This window comes from Podarcis pityusensis (assembly GCF_964106645.2).
Source record: "Podarcis pityusensis genome assembly, chromosome: 16".
NCBI classification, from domain to species: Eukaryota; Metazoa; Chordata; class Lepidosauria; order Squamata; family Lacertidae; genus Podarcis; species Podarcis pityusensis.
Window position 1 is genome coordinate 5280083 of NC_138041.1, and position 26396 is coordinate 5306478.

Here is a 26396-nt window from a genome sequence, read left to right on the forward strand (position 1 = left end):
CCATGGGGCATACCGGGAAAGGCAGTCCTGTAGGTATGAGGGTCCTAGGCCGTGAAGGTAGGGCTAGGGAAAAGAATGGTTGTCCGAGAACATGGAATATGCTGCCAGTTAGTGCAGGCAATACTAGATGGACTCAGTGCAAGGCAGCTTCCTATAAATTTGGAGAGCTGGAGTGCAAGAGATCCCACCACTGCTTTGATTAGTTTGCCCTATTGCCAACCTGCTATTGCAGTAGTCAAGATTCCTTATATTTAGCCTAAATCAACCTTTGCATATACTAAGCCTACTTGATTTTGCCCTCTTCTGAATGTGGTGAGCACCGTTCCGGTCTTTGAAGAGCCCAATCCTACTTACCTTCAGTCTAATACAGGGGTCAGCAGACTTTTCCAGCAGGGGGCCGGTCCACTCTCCCTCAGACCTTGTGGGGGGCCGGACTATATTTTGAAAAAATAATAATGAATGAATTCCTATGCCCCACAAATAACCCAGAGATGCATTTTAAATAAAAGCACACGTTCTACTCCTGTAAAAACACCAGACAGGCCCCAGAAATAACCCAGAGGTGCATTTTAAATAAAAGGACACATTCTACTCATGTAAAAACCCACTGATTCCTGGACCGTCCGCGGGCCGGATTGAGAAGGCGATTGACTGGGCCAGATCTGCCACCCAGGCCTTAGTTTGCCTACCCACGGTCTAATACATAGCCCAGTTCCTTCAACTTTTCCTCACAGGGCTGGCTTTCCAAAGCCCTGAACCAGTAGCCCTAATTTGTCTATATACCTCCTCCGAAATGGCCACTGGGAAATAAAGAAATATAAAGGGTGTGGTGATGTACTGAGAAGACTATAGAAAAGACCACATGCAAAGATCACAGAAAAAGGCAGTCTACAAGAAAAAAATTGACCGTGTGGCTTTTCTCCTGTCAAGATATCTAAAAAGGTTTGCAGATCACCTTGGCCAGCGCAGGTCATTATTTTGCAATGGCAAATACCCTAGTCTCTGGAATCATTGTCAGCTCCCCTAATCATACACAACGTGTGTTTATTTTGACTGGAGTGAAAAGAACTACTGGGAGAGATTTCCCCCAAGATATTTTCTTCTGCAGAGGAAATATTTGGGGCCATTAAGAGTCATTGCAGGGCTGTCGAAACCACACTCAGATTTAGTGAACTACACTGCAAAGTTGTCTGCCATCCAAGCACAACCAACCTGGAACGGAAAGATAATGGATTGCAATCTATTTTTGTAATACTGCATTGAAAAACTCGCAATGCGAAGAGAATTGCATACAAAACACGAGCAGAGTTTCCTTTCCCCCACTCATTTCCACGGGCAGCCTCCACTTCCGCCCTGGGAATGGGGCATTTCAAAATGGCAGAGGAAAACCGGAAGCTCCGTGGCCAAGACTCCCTCAGAGAAGGCGGGAAGAAGACGGCGGCGACGACGAACGACAGAACACAAACAAACGCCGCTTCTCGCTCGGGGTTTCCCTCGGAGCGACCGCAGGGGTCGTGCGTCGCCGGGGATTGGCTGGCGCTTGTCGCAGTCTCCCTTTCCCTCCCGCCCCCTGTCCAATCCGTGCCTCGAGCGGCGCATCCGGCTGTTGGCGGGGGAGGAAAGAGGCGTTGGAGGCTTTGAAGTGGCGCGCGAGGGAGAGCTAGCTTTTCCCGCGCATTTCCAACCGTCGTTACCTCAGGTGCGCTCGGGTTTTGTGTTATTTTTACCTCAGAATTGTCCCCTCGCCTGCCAGCCTCTTGAAGCAATTGCGGTTAACGAATGCCAGAAGGGGCATTAGACACTTCTTTAAACAAGCAAAGCACCGCCTATTTATTACTACCGCGTGTTTCCCCCCCTAAGTACTGCTACATAAAAATGAGCTTTTAGCCCAGACCACTGAATAGGCGATCCTTCCATCCTGACTGAAAATAACTCCCTTTTTGATTGGGGCTTAAAACTAGTCCTTACACACGTTTTAATTTTTGCTTTAAAAAAAAAAAGATCAATATAAGGAAATACATATTTCTAAGGAATTTGGATCCCTCATTAAAATGTTAACCTTTCATTTTTTACCTGTGCCTTTTAAAGGTTCCTACTATTCCTCTCTCGTTCTTCTCACCTGCTGTTTTGAGGATTATGGCCACTAGGGAGACGTTTGTCTTTGTCTTTTTTATGTTAATTTCTCCTTTTTACCACATTTCAGGTAAGGTTTTGTGCAGGCAAGTATCTTTAGAGGTAGAAATAGTTCATTAACGGGAATAAATAACCTGAAAAGTATCTAACCACAAGTGTTGCCAAGTGATGCAATTTAGTCATGAGTCACCCAGCTGTGAATAAATCGCTGTTTCTCACTGTGAAAGAGAAAATTATGTGTCGACTAACCAGCCCAAACACCATTATTTCAAAAAACCCACATTCTCAATATATTTAAATTAAGCTTGGAACCCTAAACATGCTTGTGACTGAGTTAAGTTCCATTGACATTCTGAGTTACATACATCAAATTGCTCTGCAATTTGTGCTTAACTTTGGATCATACCCCTAATTTGCAAAAAAATAATAATCTGTGAGAGCGCAGAATGAAAATAGCAAGATATATTAAAAGATTTGAAGACTAAATGGTATATTCTCAGAGCAACTGTTTTAAGTTGGCATACCTGTAATAAAATCAAAATGTCAACTGTTCAGCTGTCATCTATTTCATGTTAACCCTTCTTAAAAGGATGATGATTCTGCTTTGATTCTTTAATCGATTCTGTATGAAGAAGTGTGTAAAGCCATCTTTCTTGCTATTGCCTTGTTAAATCGTGCAACTCTCCCCATTTTTCCTTTCCTTAGGTAACTCGGTAAGATATCAGGTAAAAACCTCTTTCCTGTTCCTAGAAAGCAACAAGTTGTTTATTTTTTATGTGAGCGGGGGGTGAGATTGGAGAAATAAAAATTAGGAGCGCTCCATATTCAACTTGGAAGGGATCCAGAATGCCTGAGGAGCCAAGCTAGGCAAGATGTAATTTGCAGGAGTTAACTTCAGATCTTTTGGAGACAAATCCACCCCAAAAAGCTAGGTTGTCCAACAAGCCTGGCATTAGAAATCTGAAAGGCTCTTGGGCCTCCATGATGCATTATTTTCAGGGCTGCTGGTTGGGGCCCAAATTCATCTTGGCATCCTGGACCCGCTACCTGGCTTGCTGAACTTCCCTCATCCTCAGGGATGGCATCATGTGCCATTTTGCCACCCGAGGCGAGAAGACGGGAAGCCAGGTGGGCTGGCTTTGTTCATCCACTTGTTTGAGGCCATTTCAGTTACTATCCTTCTGGGTGTTCAAGATGAGTCGTTTGGGAGTGGCCGCCAAGACCATATAACAGGCATGTCCAAAGTCTGTTTCAGGGGCCTAATCCAGCCTGCCGGTCGGTTTAATCTGGCCCCTGTGGCAGTTTATTTCCTGGGGTAAAATCCTAAAAAAACCTTCAACAACTTCAATCCTAAAAGAAGCTCCGCAACTCGAACCCTAAAAGAAGATCGATAACTTCAGTCCTAAAAAAAAGCTCAAGAACTGTGAGGTAGAATCATAAATGTATGTATTATTTTACTGTTGTTAGCTGCTCTGAGCCCGGCTTCGGCTGGGGAGGGCGGGATATAAATAAAATATTATTATTATTATTATTATTATTATTATTATTATTATTAAAAAGCTCAAGAACTTCAATCCAGGTCAGCAACTTTGGTTGGCCCTTCGGTTGGCCCCATGGCCCTTCACTTCATCAAATCTGGCCCTCTTTGAAAAAAGTTTGGACACCACTGCCATATAACATCAGTCCTGAAAGACCTACATTGGCTCCCAGTACGTTTCTGAGCACAGTTCAGAGTGTTGGTGCTGACCTTTAAAGCCCTAAAGAGCCTCAGCCCAGTATACCTGAAGGAGCGTCTCCACCCCCATCGTTCAGCCCGGACACGGAGGTCCAGCACCGAGGGCCTTCTCAGTGGTGGCGCCCGCCCTGTGGAATGCCCTCCCATCAGATGTCAAGGGGATAAACAACTATCTGAGTTTTAGAAGACACAGAAGTTTTTTATGCTTGACTTTTTATTATTTTTTTATATGTGCTGGGAGCCGCCCAGAGTGGTTGGGAAAACCCAGCCAGATGTGCAGGGAATGTTGTTGTTGTTGTTATTATTATTATTTATTGCTGCTCCCTCAGAAGATCAAGGATTATCTAGCGCACCTCTGCCAGCTGTATGAGAAGATCTTGACACTTTGGTTATCAACTAAAGTTAAGATAATAGGCAACACCCTGCTTAAAATGTCTTTTTGTTGTTGTTGTTAATTGGCTTTATGGATGGCATTTCTCTATGGTTATCAGCTGCTTTGAACTGTTAGGAAAGCGGAGAATACATCTCTGAAAATCATTTTCAGCAAATTAAACAGCTACAAGAGGTTGTAACACTCCTATTCCAATTTGGAGCAGTGCCTCTGATGCCTGAGATCACATCTTTTACGAGATACTGGCCTAGCAACAAGTATTATGACCTTGCATTGGTGTACCTATTGGTTCATTCTGTCCTACATGTTATCACCCCACCAGCCTTACAACTGGACCGTAAGTAAATATGTCCATGTTGAAATTTGCCAAGACATCATGGTGACCTGATGTTTTAAGTAATTATGAAGTTGCTTATGATAAAAAAAGTTATGAATTTTATTTTGTATCTGCCTTGGTCAGTAATGTACACAGATCTCTGAATTTAAAAAAGCATTTAGCATTTATGAGCCAGCAAGCATATACTGTCAAAAGTTTTTAGCGATGTAAACACAGTATTTTACAAGTCCCTTTTATTGTGGTGTTTTGCTTGCTTGTTTAAGGCAAGAGTTAAACAAATGGATAAGTTTACCAGCGAATCCATGAAGGCACAAGAAGCTCAGCCTGATATTATCATCATCCAAAAGGAATCAGGTATAAAATGTTTATCACCACCACAGATGTGCTTATAAATTATTGGTCAGCATTTCCCAAATAACAGTAATTTGCTGAATATATGTATGTAGACTTCCAGCTATATATTTATGCTGGATCTGGCTGAAAACATAACACATGTGAACAAGGTATTTGTTAGAAACCTTGGGAATTTTTTAAAGGAACTTGCTAGTCCCTATGGTAATTGAGACATTGCTGAACCTAACATTGCTGAACCAGTGTCTTCACTAATACTTCCCAAATATATTGACTGCAGGGATATCTAAGAGATTATATTTCTTGAGTATATCTTTAGTATTGCAGTTGTATTCCTGCAGACACAGAAAACCTTTTTGTGTGATAACGAAGCAAAGTTGCAAGTGGAGAGAATCTCCACTGTCCCTAGTCCACATGAAATGTAGTGTTTCTGGAGCAGGTGATAGTGATGAGGTAGATTAGAAGAAGCTGGTACAACGCCACCAGAGGAGGAATATCAGGAGAGGGGTATCTTAAATGACTTGTTTGGCAAGAAACTGAGCATATGTGGGTAGCAGGAACAAAGAATGAAGGTTTTGGAGGAAGAGCTGTGTTCCAAGAGGGATTTTGGTACTCCAGGCTAGAACATTCATTGGCATGCAGCGTCCACACAAATAATATAAAGGTTACAAGGTTACAAAAGAGTAACCCCATTGAACTTCGTGGGACTTCTACTATATTAAAAGGTGCATAATAAACATCTCGTTATCATGGGAGAAGTTTGCTTTTACCAAAATGTTCCATTACACTTTTAAGCCAGGGGTTCCCAAACTGGTCTGTGAGCTTCATTCAGGTAGTCTTCTGCTTGTATAGTGAATATTAATACTGATTTTTAATTGTATATTTCTTGTGTATTTTGTTTCTTGTATTACAAAGCAATAAAAATACAATTAAAAATCATATAGCACTGAGCAAAACACATTACATTTCCTACAACAGGCAGAAAAATCATTAAGTGGTCCACCAGGACCCTCAGCAATTTTCAGGTAGTCCGTGGAGAAGAGTTCGGGAACCACTGCTTTAAGCCCTTGCTGCTCTCATTCAGTTGCTTTTAAAGTAGGATTCAGAGTAGTATGTCCTTAGAAACAGGCTTTTGTTCACATTAATTTCTTTCAGTAGAGGCACCGTTTGGATCATATATCCCCCAGGCTGTTAAAGAATCAAATGAAGTGGTGTCAAAAATTCTTAGCGATTTGCAGCCCAGCAAACCAGTGCTTTGGAAGCAGTTAATGTGGCAGGTAAATCATGATATAAAGAGCTTGTTCACATTGGAGCTTACTACGTGTTTATAGCTGTTTTGTGTTCTCATTTAATTTGTGTTCTCAAACACCAGTCTCATCGCTGTCTCCTGTAAATTCGAGTTTACCCAATTCAGGGTTAATACAATAAACTGCAGGAAATTGGGCTTCAAACTACTCCACTTGGGGCGGCAAACAGTTTTGGTGGGTGAGTGGGTCAGTCACTTTCTGCCACATCTGTTTCAACACTCTGTGACTTCCTCGGTTCTTTTTCTTTTCTGGCCATGCTCGTCACTGTTTGTGGTGTGCTTCTGGATAGAGAAGCATGGCCTTGCAACACACACACACACATACACACACTTCTTTGGATCCCTCAGATTTGAACAAAAAAAAAAAAACCTGCAGAAATGTGCATTGAGAATTTACCATTGCCTAACTGTGCTTTTGCACACTTACTGGGTGGGGAATTTTATTTTTAAGTTGTATGCCACCATCTGTGAGCATGCCCTGTTAGTAGTTAATTGGCATAAGAGAATCGACCAATTAGAAGGCAAGGAGAAACACAAAAGGGATGCCTACTGGTATGAGCTACTCCAGTCTAATTCAAACTGGTGTGGGCTACTCCAGTCTAATAAAAATACAGGGATTTACAACTAAATAAAATCACATGTGGGCAGGCCAAAAATGAGGAGAAATGATCACATACAGAGCTGGGATTGATTGGGCTCTTTTATATGCCGTTTTCCCCTGTTGAGCTTCAAGCTCTGCCCTATGTGAGAAGGAGTACTAGAGACCCTAGAGCCTGACTAAGGCTTTGTTCCATATTTTCCCACAGGGAGAAATAGGAGACAGGGGTCTTAGTTTCTATCTTTCCAGTGATCTAACAAGCATAGTGGCCTAGGAGGTGCAGAGTATGTGTCTGAGCTATTCTTATACAATCTTTCAAACTTAAGCATTTATGGATGTTTTACTCAAGTCATGGTTGGCATTTTGCAGAGGAAGAAGCGTTGGACACATAACAAAAGGGGGAAAAAACCTTCCAGTAAAAGAAGGGGAAGATTTAGAAAGCATTTGGAAAGAAGTACAAAACCCAGGTTTGCAGACAGACAGGACTGGATTCCCAGAAGGTTCAAAAGGCAAGAATGTAGGATCAGAAACATACAGAATAGTGAAGACAAAATTCAGAAAGCCATAGAGCAGAAAGAAATTCTTAGATGTGTAAGAAGTACGTATGTTGGTGAGAAGGAATCTAAATCACAGCCAACTTCCACACATTCCAATGAACGTAAAAGAAGGAAAGCCAATGAAGTCATCACTTATAATGTCAAGGAAGGACAACTCTTAGGACTAAATGGAAGAAGAACAAGAAGAAGAAGATCAACATACCCAGAGAAGCCACACTTGGTTTCTTCAAAACCCTTTGATAGCTATAGTTCTTCCTACAGTTTGTCTTCTTATTTTACCCCAAGTAGCTCCCAGAGTACATTATCAAGAAGAATGAAGAGAAACGTTTCCAGTTTTCATAAAAAAGAAGGTAGTTTTGAGGATACATTTTTGATCAACACAAAGGAACAGAAAATGAGAGAGAGAGAAATGGGAGCATTTCCAAAGAAAAGAGAAGCCAGAGAAACACAGTCGGTCAGAAATGTAAGTCTTAAACTGAAAACCTTAAAATCTCAAGAGAAATTATCTAACATGGTAGACCGTCTGTCAGACCCATCCAATAACATGTCAAAAGATGAAAAACTCACCTACATGCATGAACTCCTAGATGAATTAAAGTTATTCATTAAGCTGTTGGAGCAGCAAATACTACTGCAATCACTAAATAACATTGTTTATTCAACCACAGTTTCTGGCTCGCAAAAGTAGAGAGCGCTAATATTGCTGAATTTAAAAACATGTTGCTATTTTGTTACATAAAAATCCTGATAATACGTAATTTTATTTTGGCTTAATTAGTCTTTAAATCATAATGTTGGTTTATAGCTCGTATTAGAAAAAGTTTTTGGATAAATGACTGAAAAAATACTAAAATAATTCCTAATAAATGACATTACTCTGGAAAATGCTCCTTGTAAGAAAGATGCACCATGACAGTAGTCATAGGAGAAGGAATAATAAAATTGTAGATTTGTAGAGTTGGAAGATACCCCAGGGGTCATCTAGTCCAAATCTCTGCAATGCAGAAATCTCAACTAGATCATCCATGACAGATGGCCATCCAATCTCTGCTTAAAATCATCCAAGGAGTCCACAACCTCCTGAGGGATACTGTTCCACTGTCAAACAGCTCTTACCCAGAAAGTTCTCCCTGATGTTTAGTTGGAATCTCCTTTATATAACTTGGGTCCTACCCTTTAAAGTGGGAGAAAACAAGCTTACTCCATCTTCAATGTGGTAGCCCTTTAGATATTTGAAGATGGCTATCATATCCCCTCTCAGTCTCCTCTTTTCCAGGCTAGACATACCCAGCTCCTTCAACCATACCTCATAAGGCTTAGTTTACAGACCCTTGATCATCTTGCTCACACTCCTCTGCACACATTCGAGCTTATCAACATCCTTCTTAAATTGTGGTGCCCAGAATTTGATCAGGACACTAGACCTTTGTTAATGCAGCCCAGAATTGCATAAGCATTGTCGTTGTTGTTTTTTGCTTCTGTATCACACTGTTGACTCATGTTCAGCTTGTAGTTTACTAAGATCCTTCTCACATGTACTACTGGCAAGCTAGGTGTCCCCCACCTTTTATTTGTGCAGCTGGAATCATCAACCACTCTAACATTCCTGACTTCAAATGCATCAAATCACTTGGAACTCAGAGATACAACAAGAAGGTGGGATGGTGTAATCACCATTAATATGAAACAAGGCAAAATCCTTTAAGTCTCATTCCAGCTAGGCCAATTTCAGTTTCAGAGGAAACTCACAACAGTTTGTTTGTTTTTTAAAGGCTCTTACTTGTCCTTAAATATGCTTTCATAATTTCATACAGTACTTTTAAAAGTACTGCCTTTACATCTTATGGTGTCAACTATGGTTTGGGAATTTTTTTTGTCACACTTGTGTTTCTACATGAAACGGGTTTAGGGGAGGAAAATGAGCCTTCAGCCTGAATGACGAAAGAATAATTCCGCTTTCGTACTTTGCATGTAAACTCTTCAAAGTGCTTGAGGAAAAGAAGTTGCATGTCTCTCTGATCTGCAGAACCCACTTTGACTCCTGAAGTGTTACTATAACATATTAAGTAAGAGATGATAAACATCTGAATGTTTATTCAAAGACCTTTATCATCTGTATATATTTCTTTAGCCACAGATATTTACATTATGGACTTCTTCATGGCAAACCCTTTTTAGAAATCTAGTATATTTTGAGGATAAATAAGTGGTTATAAAATAAGCAGTAGGGGGCAGTAGAAGCACAGAAGTTACAGCACTGAGGAGTGTTTGAGATAGGGTTCAGAAGGCAGGTGGTCCAAATAGTGACCAGTTTTTATGGAAAGTGCATCTTGACTGAGATAGTAGCAGTTGTGGAAAAAGGCAGTAGAGTGTTCCTAGTGAAACTATTTTAATTAATGTCAAGGGCGGGCTCAAAGAGTAATGAAAGCAAATTCCCAACTGTCTCTGTCAGTAATGATATCTGAGGCTCAAAAGCCAAATGGCGGTCAGTTTCCACAGGATGCATTTCAGTTACATAGTTATACTACCATATGCCTTGCCCTGCGTGACGTTATTTTGTCCCTGCTTTTGCCTGATACGGACACCTTGTTAAAATATTATGAATGTGATTCGCTAGCACTGCCATGCTTCCTGTTGTCAGCTGCCTCTCCAGGGAAGTTCAAACAGTACTGAGGGCTCAGGGCCGGGGTGGCCTTGATCCCTTTACTTTTTATGATGCCTCCTGAGCTACTGTTTTAAAAGACTATAGTGGGGCAGTATGATATAGTTGAAATGGGGGGGGGGGCAGGAAGCCCAAGGTAAAGCTTGTGGATTCTTCCTCTCCCCATAACAAGTAAATGAACACAATATATGTCGGTCAGTGAAAAGCCTTCAACAAGAAAGAGACTTAGGAAGGGATCTTTGGTATGAAAACCATGATGTCACAAGGATGTCCCTATTTCCATATGTGGAACATCAGGTTTTGCATTTACAATACTATTGTGCTTAACATAATTCTTTTAAAATTCCATTTTTATAAAAATATTAGAGCTGCCTTTCCTGGGGATAGAATAGTGGCCTCTATTGCCTATAGACTCTAGGTCCTAGAGCAGATTTTGCCATGCTGCCTAGGGGTCATGGGAGTTGGAGGCCAGCAACATCTGAAGGGTGCCAGCAGGAGCAGACCTTGGTAATATACTGCCCTGTACAAGGCCAGCATTTGACCCCCTCTTCAAGCCCTCTTGGCACTGGCTTAAGCCAGGTGAGAAGTGCCCTCCTCAGCTGCTCACCCAGTACTGTGATATCGCTTAAATGTAAAGGTAAAGGACCATTAACAGTTAAGTCCAGTCACAGACGACTCGGGGGTTGCGACGCTCATCTTGCTTTACAGGCCGAGGGAGCCAGTGTTTGCCCGCAGACAGTTTTTCTGGCTCGTGGCCAGCATGACTAAGTCGCTTCTGGTGCAACGGAGCACCAAAATCAGAACAGCGCATGGAAATGCCATTTACCTTCCCGCCGGAGCGGTACCTATTTATCTACTTACACTTTTTGGCATGCTTTCGAACTGCTGGGACCGAGCAACGGGAGCTCACCCCATCACAGGAATTTGAACCACGACCTTCTGATTGGCAAGCCCAAGAGGCTCAGTGGTTTAGACTACAGCGTCACCTGCATCCCTTGCGACATCGCTTAAAAGGTAAGGGTATTACATTGCCCTAAATCTGCCTCTGGCACTTAGTTAGCAAAGGTTTTGAGGGAGTCCATAAGTTTTTCTAAATCTGTTTCTTGAACTCAGGAAGATGACACAACATGTCATAGAATGGGTTTCTCTTCCAACTGTGTCAAAGACCCCTCCACGCCACTGAGCAAGACAATGCACCTATTGGCCTCCACAGATCAGCCCATACAAGTGCCACAAAGATTAAGTGTAAAAGCCATTTACACTTAGGGCCCTCATATCTACGGGATCGCCTCTCCTGGTATGCCCCGCAGAGGACCTTGAGGTCCATGAATAACCATAGTTTAGCGGTCCCGGGTCCTAAGGAAGTCAGACTACCCTCCGCCAGGGCCTTTTCAGTGATGGCTCTGACCTGGTGGAATGCTCTGTCCTGTGATACTAGGGCCCTGCAGGATTTAACTTCCTTCCGTCGGGCCTGTAAGACAGAGCTATTTCGCCTAGCCCTTAATTTGAATTCAGCCTGATCTTTTATTTCCCTTCCCTTCTCTTCCCTCCCCCTCCCCTTTTATGAAGATCACCTTCTCTGAGACCCCACAGCTAATTCTCCCCTGGCCTCTTCGCTGGCCCTAGTAGGACCAATTCAGCTAGCTAGCCCTTGAGATTATCTAATTGATTTTTTATTTTTGAATTTCATTGTTATTCATGTTTTTATACTGTATTTTATGCTGCTTTTATAATTAAGTGTTTTAAAGTGTTTTAAATTTGTTGTTAACTGCCCTGAGCCCGGTTTTTGAACCGGGAAGGGCGGGGTATAAATAAAAAATTATTATTATTATTTATTATTATTATGGAGCAACAGTGCAAGATGCACTAATCAACACTGGCCAAACCGCAAGCCACAAGTTCATCACCCCTGCCTTGTTGTCTTTCCCTTGGCACAATAAATCAACAAAAGTTCATAGGCGCTGACTAGATGGTGTGTTGGTATTCCGGCTTCCAGTCAAAGAGGAAAGAGTTAGGAGCTTACAGTCCATACCTCCTTAAAGAGACAAGCTTCAGAAGGTCAGTGGCTGATAACAGAAGAAGTTGCAGCAGTGAGCAGCTGTGTCTGAAAGCCAGCCTGGAGCACTTCTCAGTTCTTCAGTTAAGAACCGGTATAGTTCAGGAGTTGGAGCCAAGGATATGAGCTGCTGCTTAAGAGCTCTTTGGTGACAAAGCAAGGTCATAAGGCTACACTTGTAGTCCAGTGGCACAGAGACCATTCACATGTGTAGTAGCATTGGAGCCAAGAAATCAGTATCATTTAAACTCTTCTGCCCTGAATGAATAGCATGTTTTCAATATTGTTAGATGTGCAGAATCAAAAATACTATTCAGCAAGGGACAGCTGTAAGACATGCTTAAGGGTTTGTGTTGTTGGGGGTTTTTTTGGGGGGGGGGAGTTGCACATGGACTTGCTCCAACTTCCTCTCTGCTCACCAGCTGAGAGGTTAGTGGCTGTAAATCACTCCCTTAGAAAATAAGTGGGGCAGTGTCCAGTGGCTGAAAGCCATCACTTCACCCATCAGCCTGGAGGGCCTTTTGCCACTTTGTCTGGTATGTGATGGCCTTGTAAAAAAGAGTGTTTCAAAAATGTACATTCTCTCCAACAAAAAGATGCCTTTTCTGGCATGAAGCACTATGGTATCCTTAAGAGGCCTTGGCTTGGCTGTTTAATCTGATATGTCATTCAATCTCTACATTATGGTTGGTGCCTAGTATCCAGTCAAAAGGAGCTCAAGGCAGCTAACAAATCCAAACATCATGCCATTATTAAAATATGTAATTCTGACATTGCGTCATAAAAGCAAAATATCAACGTAAAAAGCCAAAACCTGAACAACAAACTCCAAAAGCTACCACCAGAACTAAATCATCAAAAAGAAACAAGAAAAAGGGAAATGACCAGCCAAATGACATTTTTGCACTGTTATGTTTTCACTACCTGCCTAAAACAGGACAACGATGAGGCTTGCTTGACACATTGACTGGCAAGGCATTCCAGGCAATGGGCACCACCCACTCATATAGAAAAGGCCCTAGTCTCTGAAAACATACCTACAACAGCTGATCAATCCATGTGACCAATTAACTGAGAAGACAGGACTGAGTTTTATACAGCATATTTATATAGAGGCGGTAAATATTTTTTTTAAAATGACACTCAAAACTCTGGAAGTCAGTTCCACCAATATGCCAACATGCAACCTGCAATTTTCCATTTCGTAGAAGAAGAGCTACAGTATTGTGCGTGTTTATGGCTCCAGTGTTAACACTGCTCATGTGAATGGCTCTTGTGCAAGCAGGGCTTTTTCTTTTAGTCAGCAAACCACATTTCTTTGGAAAGGAAACAATTGTGGAACATCCAGTGAAACTGAATTCATAGAAAATTGGCCTGCGATGGGGAGGTTCAGAGCTGACAGAAGAACTTCATGTAATTCACTATTTGCCTTCCCAGGTTGTGTGCTTGTGAAGCAGCTTAGAAACTAGCATATTCTTGACACATAATAGCGAACAAATCTATTTCCTGTACACCCCCTCACAATAATCTCTATAGTAAGAAACATTGCAACAAAGTTGGAGAATGTCAGAGAGCTATATCCTTCACACCAAGAAGCCTCTTATTCCCCAATCCCAGTAAGGTACCAGCAGATTGTTGGTGCTCAGTGGTGCTTTGCATTATCTGGGGGCTAAACCAGCCCCACTTGAAATTATGCTCCAATAACATCTCTGAAATCAGCGCAATCTATTTGCTGGTGTTACTAACACACAGCTGCCATTTTAAGGGACCAAAATGCATTTAGTAACTCCTTTCATTTGTCCACATCTGCTGTTTTCTGTGGGAGTACAAAAAGGAGAAAAAATAGTTTCCCCAGTTTTTTTTAAAATACATTTTTAATAGATTGTAGCGAGGAGGTCTATCTGTGTGCGGTGTGTTTGTAATACCAACAAACTCTTATTGGATAAGAAGGGCCAGTCCAGTTTCCCACTCACTTAGCCTTAAGAGAGTAGCTGCAAGTGTAGGCTCAGGGTTAAAATTAGACATTGCATTAATACCTGCCTACTACTAGTTGGCCATTTGCTTGCACCATATGTCCTCCTCCCATTTCTAATTGTACTATACAATGCAAGTGGTGTGTGTGAGAGAGAAGCGGTGGGGGGAAGTGTGTGAGAGAGAGGACAGCTGAATACGATCAAAGCTAATCCAAATTGATCCGGCCCAGCTCCAATTATCTAACTGACCTTCATAAGAAGCTGCTTTTCTGTGCTACCAATACATCAGGTGCAGGAAATTATTCTGATTTCAAGATACCAGTGTACATATTTGATTTCATGTAAAAATTCACTTAAATTCAGCTGAAAATGTATGCAAACTTGAAATTTCTACCCAAGAATCCTGGGAACTGCAGTTTAGCAACTATTCCCTTAACAAACTACAACTCCCAGGATTCTTGGTGGATGGGTGTGCTTTAAGTGTATGGCATGTATGCAGCATTGGTATATATAAAACTAGCATGGGGGATACAGTATGCTTGATATGTATTTAATAAATGCATACCTCGCCTATTTCAATATAGAAGTCACAGCAATTTACAATAATAAAATAGCCAGACAATATATAAAACATAGATCAACACTACACAAAACAGTAAGCGTGGAAAACAGCTGAGCCAATAAATCGAATATCAAAACCTGTAATTAGCACACACAAATGGAAAACAGCACTACTAACATTAGATGCAAAAAGGGGATAGAAAATATTCATAGAATTGTAGAATTGGAAGTAACCCAAATGGTCATCTAGTCCAACCCCCTGCAATGCAGGAATCACAGCTAAAGAATCCCTAACAGATGGTCATCCAACCTCTGTTTAGAAACCTCCAAGGAAGGAGAGTCCACCACACAAAGTAGTCCGAACAGTGCTATTAACATCCCAATTGTAACCAAACATATGAAGATTGTATGTTGCATGCTACCCCAATGTGTGAGCAGTCTTTCTAACTATCAGACAGTTGAGGAAGGCCCACCCATTTGCCCTCTGGTTCCCTTAAGGACCCATACTTAGCAGGCCATTACCAAACTGGCCTGGCTATTCCAAGATTTAGATGTGAGGTGGCGGTCCAGGCATTAGAAGGGTCTTGGCCTACTGCTTCCGCCCCTCTCCACAAACTCAACAATATACAGAGCTTCCTTGGAAGGACTTTCCACAAGGTGGATCCCACCACTAAGAAGACTGTTGCCCAAATAAAAAAAGCAATAACTAATCCGCGGGTGGATCTACACACAGGGGGAAAATGCTATGTCAGAAATTAAATTTTTATAATGAAAGAGAAAAAAACGCTATGTAAAACCACATAGAAAAGTTTCCTGCTCTATAGCACCATCTGGTGCTGCATGTTATATAACACATTCAAAACACTGTTTTTTGACTAATGTAGTCAAAGCTGGACCATAAAGAAGACTGATCGCCGAAGAATTGATGCTTTTGAATTATGGTGCTGGAGAAAACTCTTGAGAGTCCCATGGACTGCAAGAAGATCAAACCTATCCATTCTGAAGGAAATCAGCCCTGAGTGCTCACTGGAAGGACAGATCCTGAAGCTGAGGCTCCAATACTCATGAGAAGAGAAGACTCCCTGGAAAAGACCCTGATGTTGGGAAAGATGGAGGGCACAAGGAGAAGGGGATGACAGAGGACAAGATGGTTGGACAGTGTTCTCGAAGCTACCAACACGAGTTTGACCAAACCGCGGGAGGCAGTGGAAGACAGGAGTGCCTGCCGTGCTCTGGTCCATGGGGTCACGAAGAATCAGGCATGACTAAACGACTAAACAGCAACAAAGTCAAAATGTAGCCGAGTTCCTGGAATCATTTGTAGGGCCAGGTCACAGAGATTCATTGGCCTATGTGTGAGGACAGAACTGAGCTGGCCCTGAAGAGGCTAAGCCTCTTAGTCCTTCACATGATAGTCTTGAGTAGCTCTGCTGCATCAGAGGTATGAGCATACAAACCACAGTTTCGTGGTTCAAGGCCCAAGTCGTCCTGATGGATACCAAACGCCATATCATAAGCAAACGTGCCATATAGGGTAGTTAGATGCAACAGAAGGCACTGGCAGGGTTCCTGCAAATTTAATATTAGCTACGTCTGTTGAAATTCCCTATTTAGCCCAACTGTTAAAGGTTCGGGAGCCCTATCTTGCATATTACAGCCCTCTCTCACACACACACAGATCTTGTTCCACTGCAAGCTCCAGCACCGAGTGAGAACATTATCTGGAGTTTACTATCTGCCTTCTGTTTGTTGAGATGTGCTTGAAAGCCCAGAAGGCGCTGCACTGCCTTCTCATGAAGCACAAATTTAACAGTCTCTTTTCTCCCCCAGTTCCAAGCAAGACTGATTCACGTCTTTGGATTTCATGAGAAAAAGCATCTCTTTATTTCTGTCTGCAGTGACCAAGCAGAATGAGTGCTTCTTGTTTTCCTAGTGACACTGCTGATACGCATTTGCCAGAGGCTATTTGTTTGCTGTTGGTGGTAGGTCATGCCTCCCCATGAAAACAAAGAAGCAATGTGTTTTCTACCCTGCACTTCAGTTGAGCTTGATAATAGGAATTCTCCTTTCTCAGCATCTGATATAGTAGCGATGATCTGCGAGTGTATTTTTCTTCCCAGTTCTGTCTCTCAAGTCACTAAAGATAAAGGGAAATATAAGGGTTGGTTTATTTTTGGTGTATGCAAGATTGGCTTAAGGTTTGCTATTTTGCTACCACACCGTTAGAGAAGGATGAGGGTGCAGCCTGGGAATTAATTGAGGACCTTGCCCTTTTCCTTTCAGAGAAACCCAACTGCTGAAGGAAAATTCACATTTAGTTTCATGGGCTTAATTAACTAGTATGGTTGTGGGTTTTGGTGGGTTAGTCTGGATGAAGCCCTGAGTCACTTCAAATTCTTGGGATCCTGTATCTGTGTGGGATCTAAAGCAAGATCTGTTGAGATGTTAATTCTGTGAGCCCCTCCATCTTATGCTCTGGTTGTACATCTGTGTTTTTGAATTATGGTGCTGGAGGAGACTCTTGAGAGTCCCATGGACTGCAAGAAGACCAAACCTATCCATTCTGAAGGAAATGAGCCCTGAGTGCTCCCTGGAAGGACAGATCCTGAAGCTGAGGCTCCAAGACTTTGGCCACCTCATGAGAAGAGAAGACTCCCTGGAAAAGACCCTGATGTTGGGAAAGATTGAGGGCACAAGGAGAAGGAGACGACAGAGGACGAGATGGTTGGACAGTGTTCTCGAAGCTACCCAAACTGCGGGAGGCAGTGGAAGACAGGAGTGCCTGGCGTGCTCTGGTCCATGGGGTCACGAAGAGTCTGACACGACTAAACGACTAAACAACAACAACAACATCTGTATAAATAAAACCATATATCCTAAAGACACCAAGGTCTCCACTGACCTTCATTCCAAGGAAACTGAACCTGGGTAAATGCCTAGAACTCCTGGAATCTCTCACCACTCAGAGATTGGAGTGGTGTGTAACATTAATTTGCAAGACAGCTGAATTCTCCTTGACATTCAAAACTTGGGAACAGTTGCATCATTCCCTGCACAAGCCTGACTGGAATGGAGACAGAACAACTGTTGAACTAAAACCAATGGCAAGATCTTTGTGGGCTGCCTAGAAAATATAATCAACCTTGCAGATCCTTCTCATCACTTGTCTTCTGGAATCTACCAGGTCATAACAGCACCTTAATGAATGCACAATGTGGCTTTTTGTTCTTGTTTTAACCAAGAAACACACAGAAATTGATTTACAGTAGTAGTTAAAAAGCCTAGGGGGAAATGTGAACATCACAAACATGGCTAGCGAATAAGAGAATAAACTGTGTGCAGCCAATATATTTTGCAAGTGAGAACAACCCAATGACAAACCTTTCCAAAAGGCAAAATTATGCATCCCCTAGTTGGGGAAATCGCTGAATATTTATAGCTTAGGGAATCTCTGGTTTTGATTGAGATTTATTCATGTTCTTTACTCTCATGAGTATGTGGAGGAGTATAATGATATTAACAGATGAAAAGATGCTCTTATCTCTCTATTTTTTAAAAAAACAAGCAGTGGGGGGAGTATAACACTCCTGGGGAAGTTAGCGGGATGTGGAAACTACGCTAGAGTAGCAACTATGCAAATACCATAAAAAATGCCCTAATTAAACGTATGAATTTTCAAAGCGATTCCAGGGGCATGCTCTCGATTTAATATCTCCAAATCCTTAACAGCAGAAATAACCAAAAATGTGGTGGTGGTGGTTCCTCTTTTAAGTAAGTAAGTTGCAACCTGCAACCTGATTAGAAAGTGAGAAGTGCAAAGCTTTGACTCCCAAAAGAAAAGAAAAATAAACTTCAGAACTGCGAAGTTTAGACTAGTTCAAAGTACCATGGCCAGTTCCCACCACAGCAGTTTTAAGAAGGGTGCTAATAAATCAGAAGGGGCCCGAGGGGGTTGAAGGAAACCGGACAGTTGCACCACTGGTAATGCGAAACGTAGCGGATTGTGACAAGCAGTCACAGAAACCCCAGTTCTGGTGCCCTCTGATTCACCTTCTTGACTATGATTCAGGATAGCCAATAACAGTAGCCTGCAGGGAGCTTGATTTGGCCAGGGACTGTCAGTTGCTGATCCCTCAAACATGAAATAGGAGGCGGAAACAGAATGGAGCCAGGGAGACAAACTAGAACAGAAGCAGGATACGGTTGTGGGTCTGGTGTGTGTGTGGGGGGGGGTGTCAGTCTGGGTGATTGCCCTGAGCCCCTTCTAGTTCTTGGGGTCCTGCACCCAGTGAGGGTTAGAATCTAATAGAGGTTTCTATCGCCGAACTAGTCAGACAAGTTTCTTTGTAAGACAGTGACCTTAGCTGGCTACTTAGCTGTATCTTTTGCAACCTACCTCATTCTTTTGGGATGCTGATGAGGATACTTAAATGGTGCTACCCTCTAGCCCTTTCTCCATTTCCACTCCAAACTAGCTTATAGGTAGGAGAACAAAAGCCAGTGGGGCATGTGTGAACTGAGCTGGAAGCAGGCTGGAAGCCGGAGACACAGAGACATGCTTGATCTGTGCGGGATCCAAAGCTCTTACTAATGGAGCAGCAAGATTTGTTGGGGTGTTATTTTTTTTAAAAAATGATATTTATTGAAAATTTTTTAGAATTACAAAAAAGAACAAAGCAGAAAAAGAAAAAAGAGAAAATAAAGAAAAAACACACCACATCAAACAATACAAATTTAAAAAAAAAATACACCACAAACAGACAAAAACAAAACCATCATTCTCGAATCCTCAACTTTCATTACCTTCTTTCTTTGACCTCCTCCTCCTCCCTTTTTTTGTATCCTGGTTATTAATTATCGCAGCAAATCCTTTCAATATTTCATAATATTCTGTCATTACATTACCTTAATCTATTTTCATCTAATCTTATAGAAAACCTTAAAACTTAAAGCTTAAATCTTATTTTTACCAACTTCTCATAACCATAATATTCTTACCTAATTCTTTAAACATTTTTACTAGAGTCAAGTAATTTCGTTCCAACATTTTTCTAACATTCATCAATTTTATAAAACAATCCTAGTAATAAAAAAAGAAATAAAAACAGTCCAATCTTCATCCAGCGTCCCGTCCTCCTGGTCCCGGGTTTTGTCAGTCCTTTTTATCCCATTGATCTAGCACATTAACCTGGTAACCTTATATCCGAGGCCCTTAAGTCTCTTCCATGTCCCTTCTGCGGCTCTTCTTCATATTCTTTCACTCGTGGGAACTCCAGCCTGGTAATGTTTCTGACCCTTTTCAACAAATCAGCCCCTTTTCCATAGTCCAGATTAAACTCCATGTGGTATTTAAAAACATGTTTCAGAATCCCTCCAAAATTAAGAGCCCCCACAGCCCCAAACATCTCACAGCCCATTGCCAGACTTGGAAAGTCCAAACATCCCTGCATAGGGGGGTCTATCCAACCCCCCATTTCCAAACCAGTCCAAACTTTATCTTTCCAAATCTGGCTTTTTCCAAGTTCATTTGTCAAATCCAAAAGCTCATGTTCCTGCAGGGCCACAGCTCCCTCCATCTCTGGCGCCCAAGATTCAGCAGCGTCCTCTTCTCTCATCTGTTCTGTCAGGGCACACTCCTGTTTTAATTCCTGGGTGGGCTCCATATAGTTTCCCACTGCCTGTTCAAAAATTCTGACCGCATTAGTCATCAAATCCGTCTTCTCATTTAACTGTTCCAGTAGGGCATTTGTTTTACAGAGAGCACACAACAGAGCTTCTGAATACATTGTCCTACAAGGTCAAAAGTCTATTCCCACGATTGTAATCTGTAACAGCTGCAAGCTCCCTGGAATTGGTTACACTTTCACAGTCTCCCTCTAGGGGGAAAACTTTTATTTGTTCTTTCTTTTAAGGACAAATCTAGCAACAAAGTTTCCTTTTTCAGATATTTTGTCAATATTTGTTCCTTTAAAATGCGAAAGGGAACAGTGGAATCACTATGTTTCTCTTCTTTTAGCTATCTGTCAAAAACGTTTGTCTCTGGTCAATGAGCTTCAAACGTCAGTCCTGACACCCCGCTCCAGGATCAGGACGGTGGAAAGTTACTTTAAACTCACTTCTGCAGGTTTAAACAGTCCGAAAAAGATCCCCCTTCTTCTCCTGCTTCCGAAGGGGGGTTCAACAATTTTAAATGATGAAAGTTAATCTTTTAGAAGCGATTTTCTGAGCTCTAGTTTACCTTGTCTTTGCTTTATTCTGTCTACAAAGAAGCGGAAGGCTGACTTCCTGTTTAGACCTTCCCATTTCAGTGCCAAATTGAAGTGAATTTTTAAGTCCAATTCCTTTCTGCTCGCAAGTCCTTATTTAAAGTCCAATTGTCCAAAATTTAAGTACTCATGGGTGATTATTTTAGAAGCCAAATTGTCCCAGGAAAAAGGCAGCACTCTCCGGCAACGGCTATGCGGCTTCGCTCCACGGAAAAAGCAGTTGACTCTCAGCACCGTGCCACTTCCCCCTCTTCGCTTCGGAGCCCGTTAGTGGGTTCCTTTGCGGGTTGGGGGGGCGCTAAGGGTGCCCGCCGAGTCCCATGGTCACAGGCTTCATCCGCCTGTGATTTTTGAAAGGGTCCCCGCTTCGCCGTAGCGGAAAAGACCCGTTTCGCGCGGAGCTAGTCCCTCCAGATCAGAGGGAGTCCGCCATTGCCGATGGCGCCACCCCGGAAGTCTTCAAGATTTGTTGGGGTGTTAATGCTGTGAGTCACTCTGTCTTGTTCTCAGGGTGTGGGTGTGTGTCTGGAGTCTCACATCACTCAGAGATATTGGTGGCATGTAATGATACATTGGGGGGCAGGAAAAAAAGACTGCAACAGTCATAACTGCATGAACTTGGAGAAGCAAATCAAACTTCCACCAACGGATTTATTAAATAAACATGATTCCTGCATGGCAGGGGGTTGGGCTAGATGACTCTTTGGGTCCCTTTAAACTCTACAGTTCTATGATTATATGAAAAATATGTTTGAACTGACTCAGCAGCATAGATGCGACAGAGAGCCTGCCCTTTACTTGATACAGGCAATCTGGGTAGGAACACTCAAATTACCATATTCATAATCCGAACATGAAATAATAACATGTATTATCCTTCAAAGCTTCTTTATCCACTAACCCATTGACCCAGTTGTTAGTGAACTGGATTTTTCTGCGCGCACACACCATTCCCAGCTCCTCTCCCGCCTTCCTCCCTTCGCAACTCTGAACAGCTTCCTGTCTCTGCATCGCTACTGATTCATCTAAGCAAAATTATGGGCTGTTTTTATTTCACCACTGTTTTTGCCTTGCAAAACATCATCATCGTGTGTGTGCATTTTGAGTGTTCCTGCAACTTCCTCTTTCAGGCTGATGGGGGGGGGGTCCACATGCTCTTCTACTCCTTGCTTGCTAGCTGCAGGTAACCAGCACTTTGTAACATCCTCTCTGCAAAGCTCACTTCAGCACCCAATCCTTAGTTTGACACCCAAGATTTGTTCCACTGCAGGCAACAGGACAGTTCCATCTTACCTGGATCGCTGGATGAGAAGCCATCCTGCTCAGAAATCGGGCTGAGCCACCCTACTCCACCCCACTCCCAGCTGATTCACTGTGGAGAGAGATTCATAGTGGCATCTGGAAATACATCTATCCTTGGCAGAATAAAGGGGTGTTGATGGGATACCCCTCTCCCTTCACTCTCAGTGACATTCCATTTCCAATAACAGCCAGAATTGTTTCCATGCTTTTGTATTATCTCTCTGCACATACCAGGGACCACAGAAAGTCTGTCTAGAGTGGTGCAGCAATAAAAATGCTACTACATTTGCAAAGCTAAGCAGGGTCTGGTATGGGGGAACCACATGTTGAGATTCTTGCATTGCAGGGGGTAGGACTAGATGACCCTTGGGGTCCCTTTCAACTCTACAAATCTATGAGTCCTCTGAACTGGTGCAGGCAGAGGTTAGGAGGTTAGCATCAGCGACTACTAGCTGTGATTACTATATTCTGCCTCCACCATTAGAGGTATCATGCCTCTGAATGCCTGTTGCTGGGAATTGCAGGAGTACAGAGTTCTGTGGTGCTGAGGTCTTGCTTGTGGGCTTCCCATTGTGGCACATTGTGGATCAGGCCAATGGCCCATCTAGTCCAGCTTCCTGTGGCCAGACAAATGCCTATGAGAAACCCACAAGCTGGACCTGAGTGTAAGAGCGCTCTCATAAGAGAGTAGCGCATTTCGTTGGCCACTGAGAGAAAAAGATGCTGGACTAGATGGGGCCATTGGCCTGATCCCACAGGCTCATCTTACATTCTCAAAGTCTTCTATCTGGGCCTGGGTCAACCTTGGCCTGCTTAAACTTCAAATAAGGAAAAAGAGTCAGGATGCTTACGTTGCTTATTTCAATTCTTTTACATCGCCTTGGAGTGAGCAATGAGGTTGGCTGTAACTGGGACCCAGATTTCACAGCCAGATTCTGTGGACGGCTGTGCTCCACTTTCTCTTGGCTGCTGCACCGCGATGGAAGGCAAAGCACATGCCCTGGCTGCTATCAGCGGGAAGCTGTGCAGCGCGATGGAGGAGCAGATGGGAAGGCCCGGCTGTCTCGCTGGGAGCAAGGAACAAGCAGCCGAGCAAAGCTGCGGAAACTCCTTCGTCGTAGGTTTAAAAGAAGAGGCAGGATAACAGGATCAAACGTTTGCCAGAGACAGTTTTAGGTCTAGCTAATCTCATGCTGAACTTTGTGATCCCTGCATAGTTCAAAGCGTGCTGCTTAAACCTGGCTGCAAAAAAAGAAGACAGCAAGCATAAAATATTGCTAAATGAAGACGGTACGGATGTAGCTCTCCCTGGTCCCCTGTCTCTCCTGGATGCAGCTGCAAGAGGGGGGGAAATGATTACTTAGCAGCAGGGTCAGTGTCAAGGAGAGTTGCCAGGTCAGGAGCATCCCAGAGCCTGAGAGTTCAGGGCCCAAACCTGAGACATGGAGCGGCCTCTGGTGATGTCATGGGCTGACATCCAGTGATGCCATGGGGGCAGGCCCTGGAGACGGAGGTTAATTGGGAGGAGCAGAGGAGGGCAGATCGCTCTCCCAAGTGTATTTGCTATAACTTGCAGGCAGCGCCTGCTGGGCTGAATTTTGCAACCTGCATGCACAGTCTTCTTTTTAATATATATTTATACATCCTCTCATTGCCTTGAACCCCTTTTGAACAGTAGTGTGAGATAAGTGCAGTGGTGGTGGGACAAGGCAAGCAAATCTTGGTGTAAGTTGCAAGACCGGCTGTGAAGGGACAGAAACACCCTCCCCCTATGCCCCCATCAGAAGCTGTCTCCAGAAGAAAGGATCTAGAGAGGGTAGGCACTCAGAGGCACTATTCACCCACTGCATTGAGAAAAGAAAGAAGTCCACCAAGGTCTTTGACTTCTTAGCTAAATGGACAGAATCTGGAATGCCTACCATGAGCCGCAGATGTCACTGTTTTAAGCTTCATCGCAGGCATACTTTGAATGAGAATTGTCTGGTAGCAAGGAACATAAGAAAAGCCTGCTGAATTAGGCCAGTGGCATATCTAGCCCAGTATCCTGTTTGCACAGTGGCCAATCAGATGCCTATTGTGGGAATCCTCCAAGCAAGATTTGAGCACAAATCTCCCCTCCTGTGGCTTCCTGTAGTATTCGGAAGCATTGCTACCTCCAACTGTTGAGGCAGAGCATAACCAACATGGCTTGTAGCCACCGATAGCCCTGTCCTCCCTGAATTTGTCCAGTCCTCTTCTAAATCCACCAAGATTAGTGGCCGTCACTGTTTCCTGCAAGAGCGAGTTCCACCGTTTAACTCTGTGCTACAATGAAGTCCTTTCTTTTATCTGTCCCGAATCGTCCAGCATTCAGCTTCATTGGAGAGCGGGTGCTGCGGCCTAAGGAGTGCTATTTCTTACAGAATTAAAGCCGGCCGTCTCGTTTGTTTTACTTTTTAGAAGAAGAACTATGGGAAATTAGGGGGAGAAAAGGTGGCCTTTGCAAATATGGAACTAGCAAAAATGCAGAGAAGTACAGGTGTCCGCTCTGAGGAGGAGGAGGAGGCTGGATAAGGAGGATGGCAGAGCACATTTGAAGCCATCTGTCAGCTTCTAATTATCAAAATGGCAGGGCTTCCTGAGCCCCTTTTGCTGAAATCAAAGCTGAGGTCAGGGGGTTGCGGGGAGGCGGAGAGGCTGTGCACATTACCAGCTTAAGATGCAGTGAGGTCGTTCCCCACCGCTGCTGCTGCATTTCAAATGGCATTTGCATGTTGGCATATGCATCAGTTGTGTTGTGTGTGTTTCCTTGTTTCCCATTGTCTGTCCATGCACAAGCGGGCAGAAAGATATAGGATAACAGCATCATAGAGTTGGGAGGGTCATTTAGTCCAGCCCCCTGCAATGCAGGAGTCACAGCTAAAGAATCCCAGACAGGTGGCCTTCCAACGTTTGCTTAAAAACCTCCAAGGAAGGAGAGTCCACCGCCTTCCAAGGGAGTCCATCCTGTTGCCGAACATAAAGTTATTCCTAAAGTTTAGTCAGAATCTCCTTTCTTATCATTTGAATCCATTTGTTCAGGTCCTACCCTCCGGAGCAGGAGAAAACAAGCTCGCTGCATCTTCTATGAGATAGCCCTTTAGATGTCTAAGGTTTGTGTTCTCAAATCGGATTGAAGCTGGTTTGCGGTGGGGAGGGCACACACCAAAACACAGTGTGGATTGTGTCATGTGAAAGCAGATTCAAATGGGAGAGTGCTGGAGAAGGAGTAATGTGTACCCAGTGGCCTTAGTCATGCTTATATTAGAACCACTAAAATTAGGGTTGTCGTTATGTCCTCTTTTCCCAGGATACATCTTCTTTTCATGGGTAGATTCGTCATAGTGATCCATAGTTAACAGCATAAGTCGGCAAATGTGCTCTCTTTTTTGCTCTTCAAAATATGGCAACCCTATTATTAAGTCCTATTGAGTGTGACAGATCTACTGAACATTAGTCTGCTTCCAGTCCATTATTACAAAAAGAAATAAAAAATAAAAAAGGACTAGTTCTTTATTTTGAGCTCTCAGCAGGGCTAAGAAAGTTCCCTGCCTCTTTCAACCAGTCTAGTGGTCGAGACATTACTTCCAGAATGAAGCAAAACAAGCAACACCAAAATAAAAGAAATCGGAGAAAGAAGTTCATTGGTGGGGTGGGGGTGGATAAAAGAGTTATTATAATTTTTTTTATCCCACCCTCCCTCAGAAACTATCAGAGGAGCCCACTCATAGTCAATTAACTCAACAAATAACCCCAGATGAATAGACAACAATATTCCAGTGAAATCTTACAAACCACCCAGACCCCAGCAAGTCCAGACAGCTGACATTTGGGAGGGTTTGTTTTTTTTTGACTGGCGTATGTTGCTGACCTTATCAAGCCTCCTCAGACGGGAATTTTCTCAAAGCGGAAGCAGGCAAATGACAAGATTTCTTTGTTGCTTTCTCTGAGCCAAGAGAAGTTGGAAAGGGCAGAGGGAGGACAGAAACAGGGTTCTTCATGGCATGAATATATGCCTATATCTATGAAGAATCTACATTAAAAAAAATTTTTTTTTAATGGGTTGGATGCTCTAGGACAGGGTCAGGGGAACTTGTTCAACAGGTTAATCAAGGCTCCCTTTTAACTGATCAGATTTGCACCCAGGGTG

At 43.0% G+C, this 26396-nt stretch overlaps 1 protein-coding gene and 3 long non-coding RNA genes across 10 annotated transcripts; 2 read left to right on the forward strand and 2 right to left on the reverse strand.

Annotated features, from left to right (window-relative positions):
- Positions 1–82: 82 nt before the first annotated feature.
- On the reverse strand, positions 83–1352 carry LOC308465191. Its single transcript, XR_013980336.1, has 2 exons — positions 1213–1352; positions 83–434 (listed from the first exon to the last, which is right to left on the reverse strand). It is a non-coding gene; the product is annotated as an uncharacterized lncRNA (long non-coding RNA).
- On the forward strand, positions 666–18210 carry LOC308465029 (uncharacterized protein). Of its 7 annotated transcripts, none has more exons than XM_080984828.1 (7): positions 666–1699; positions 2089–2203; positions 2839–2858; positions 4198–4269; positions 4860–4950; positions 6103–6224; positions 7060–7213. In XM_080984828.1, exons 1-7 carry the CDS (start codon positions 1274–1276, stop codon positions 7123–7125), a joined length of 912 nt encoding a protein of 303 aa, XP_080840954.1. In that variant the 5' UTR covers positions 666–1273; the 3' UTR covers positions 7126–7213. The 7 variants fall into 7 exon arrangements, 1 of the variants encoding a protein (XP_080840954.1); XR_013980228.1 differs by lacking the exons at positions 4198–4269; positions 7060–7213 and adding exons at positions 7221–11084; positions 15545–18210 and having other exon boundaries at positions 1547–1699; XR_013980229.1 differs by lacking the exons at positions 4198–4269; positions 7060–7213 and adding exons at positions 7221–11084; positions 11184–11606 and having other exon boundaries at positions 1547–1699.
- Positions 1993–3303, reverse strand: LOC308465168. The gene is made up of 2 exons (XR_013980311.1): positions 3181–3303; positions 1993–2879 (listed from the first exon to the last, which is right to left on the reverse strand). It is a non-coding gene; the product is annotated as an uncharacterized lncRNA (long non-coding RNA).
- Positions 3470–4153, forward strand: LOC308465182. Its single transcript, XR_013980326.1, has 2 exons — positions 3470–3579; positions 3694–4153. It is a non-coding gene; the product is annotated as an uncharacterized lncRNA (long non-coding RNA).
- Positions 18211–26396: the final 8186 nt, after the last annotated feature.

What these genes read in the sequence shown, in the direction of transcription:
- LOC308465029 (XM_080984828.1), top strand. Translation starts at nt 1,274, where the DNA reads ATGCGAAGAGAATTGCATACAAAACACGAGCAGAGTTTCCTTTCCCCC. An exon ending in GTAACTCGGTAAGATATCAG is followed by an intron (nt 2,859 to 4,197) that starts GTAAAAACCTCT and finishes CTGCTCCCTCAG; the next exon opens with AAGATCAAGGATTATCTAGC. An exon ending in CACTTTGGTTATCAACTAAA is followed by an intron (nt 4,270 to 4,859) that starts GTTAAGATAATA and finishes TGCTTGTTTAAG; the next exon opens with GCAAGAGTTAAACAAATGGA.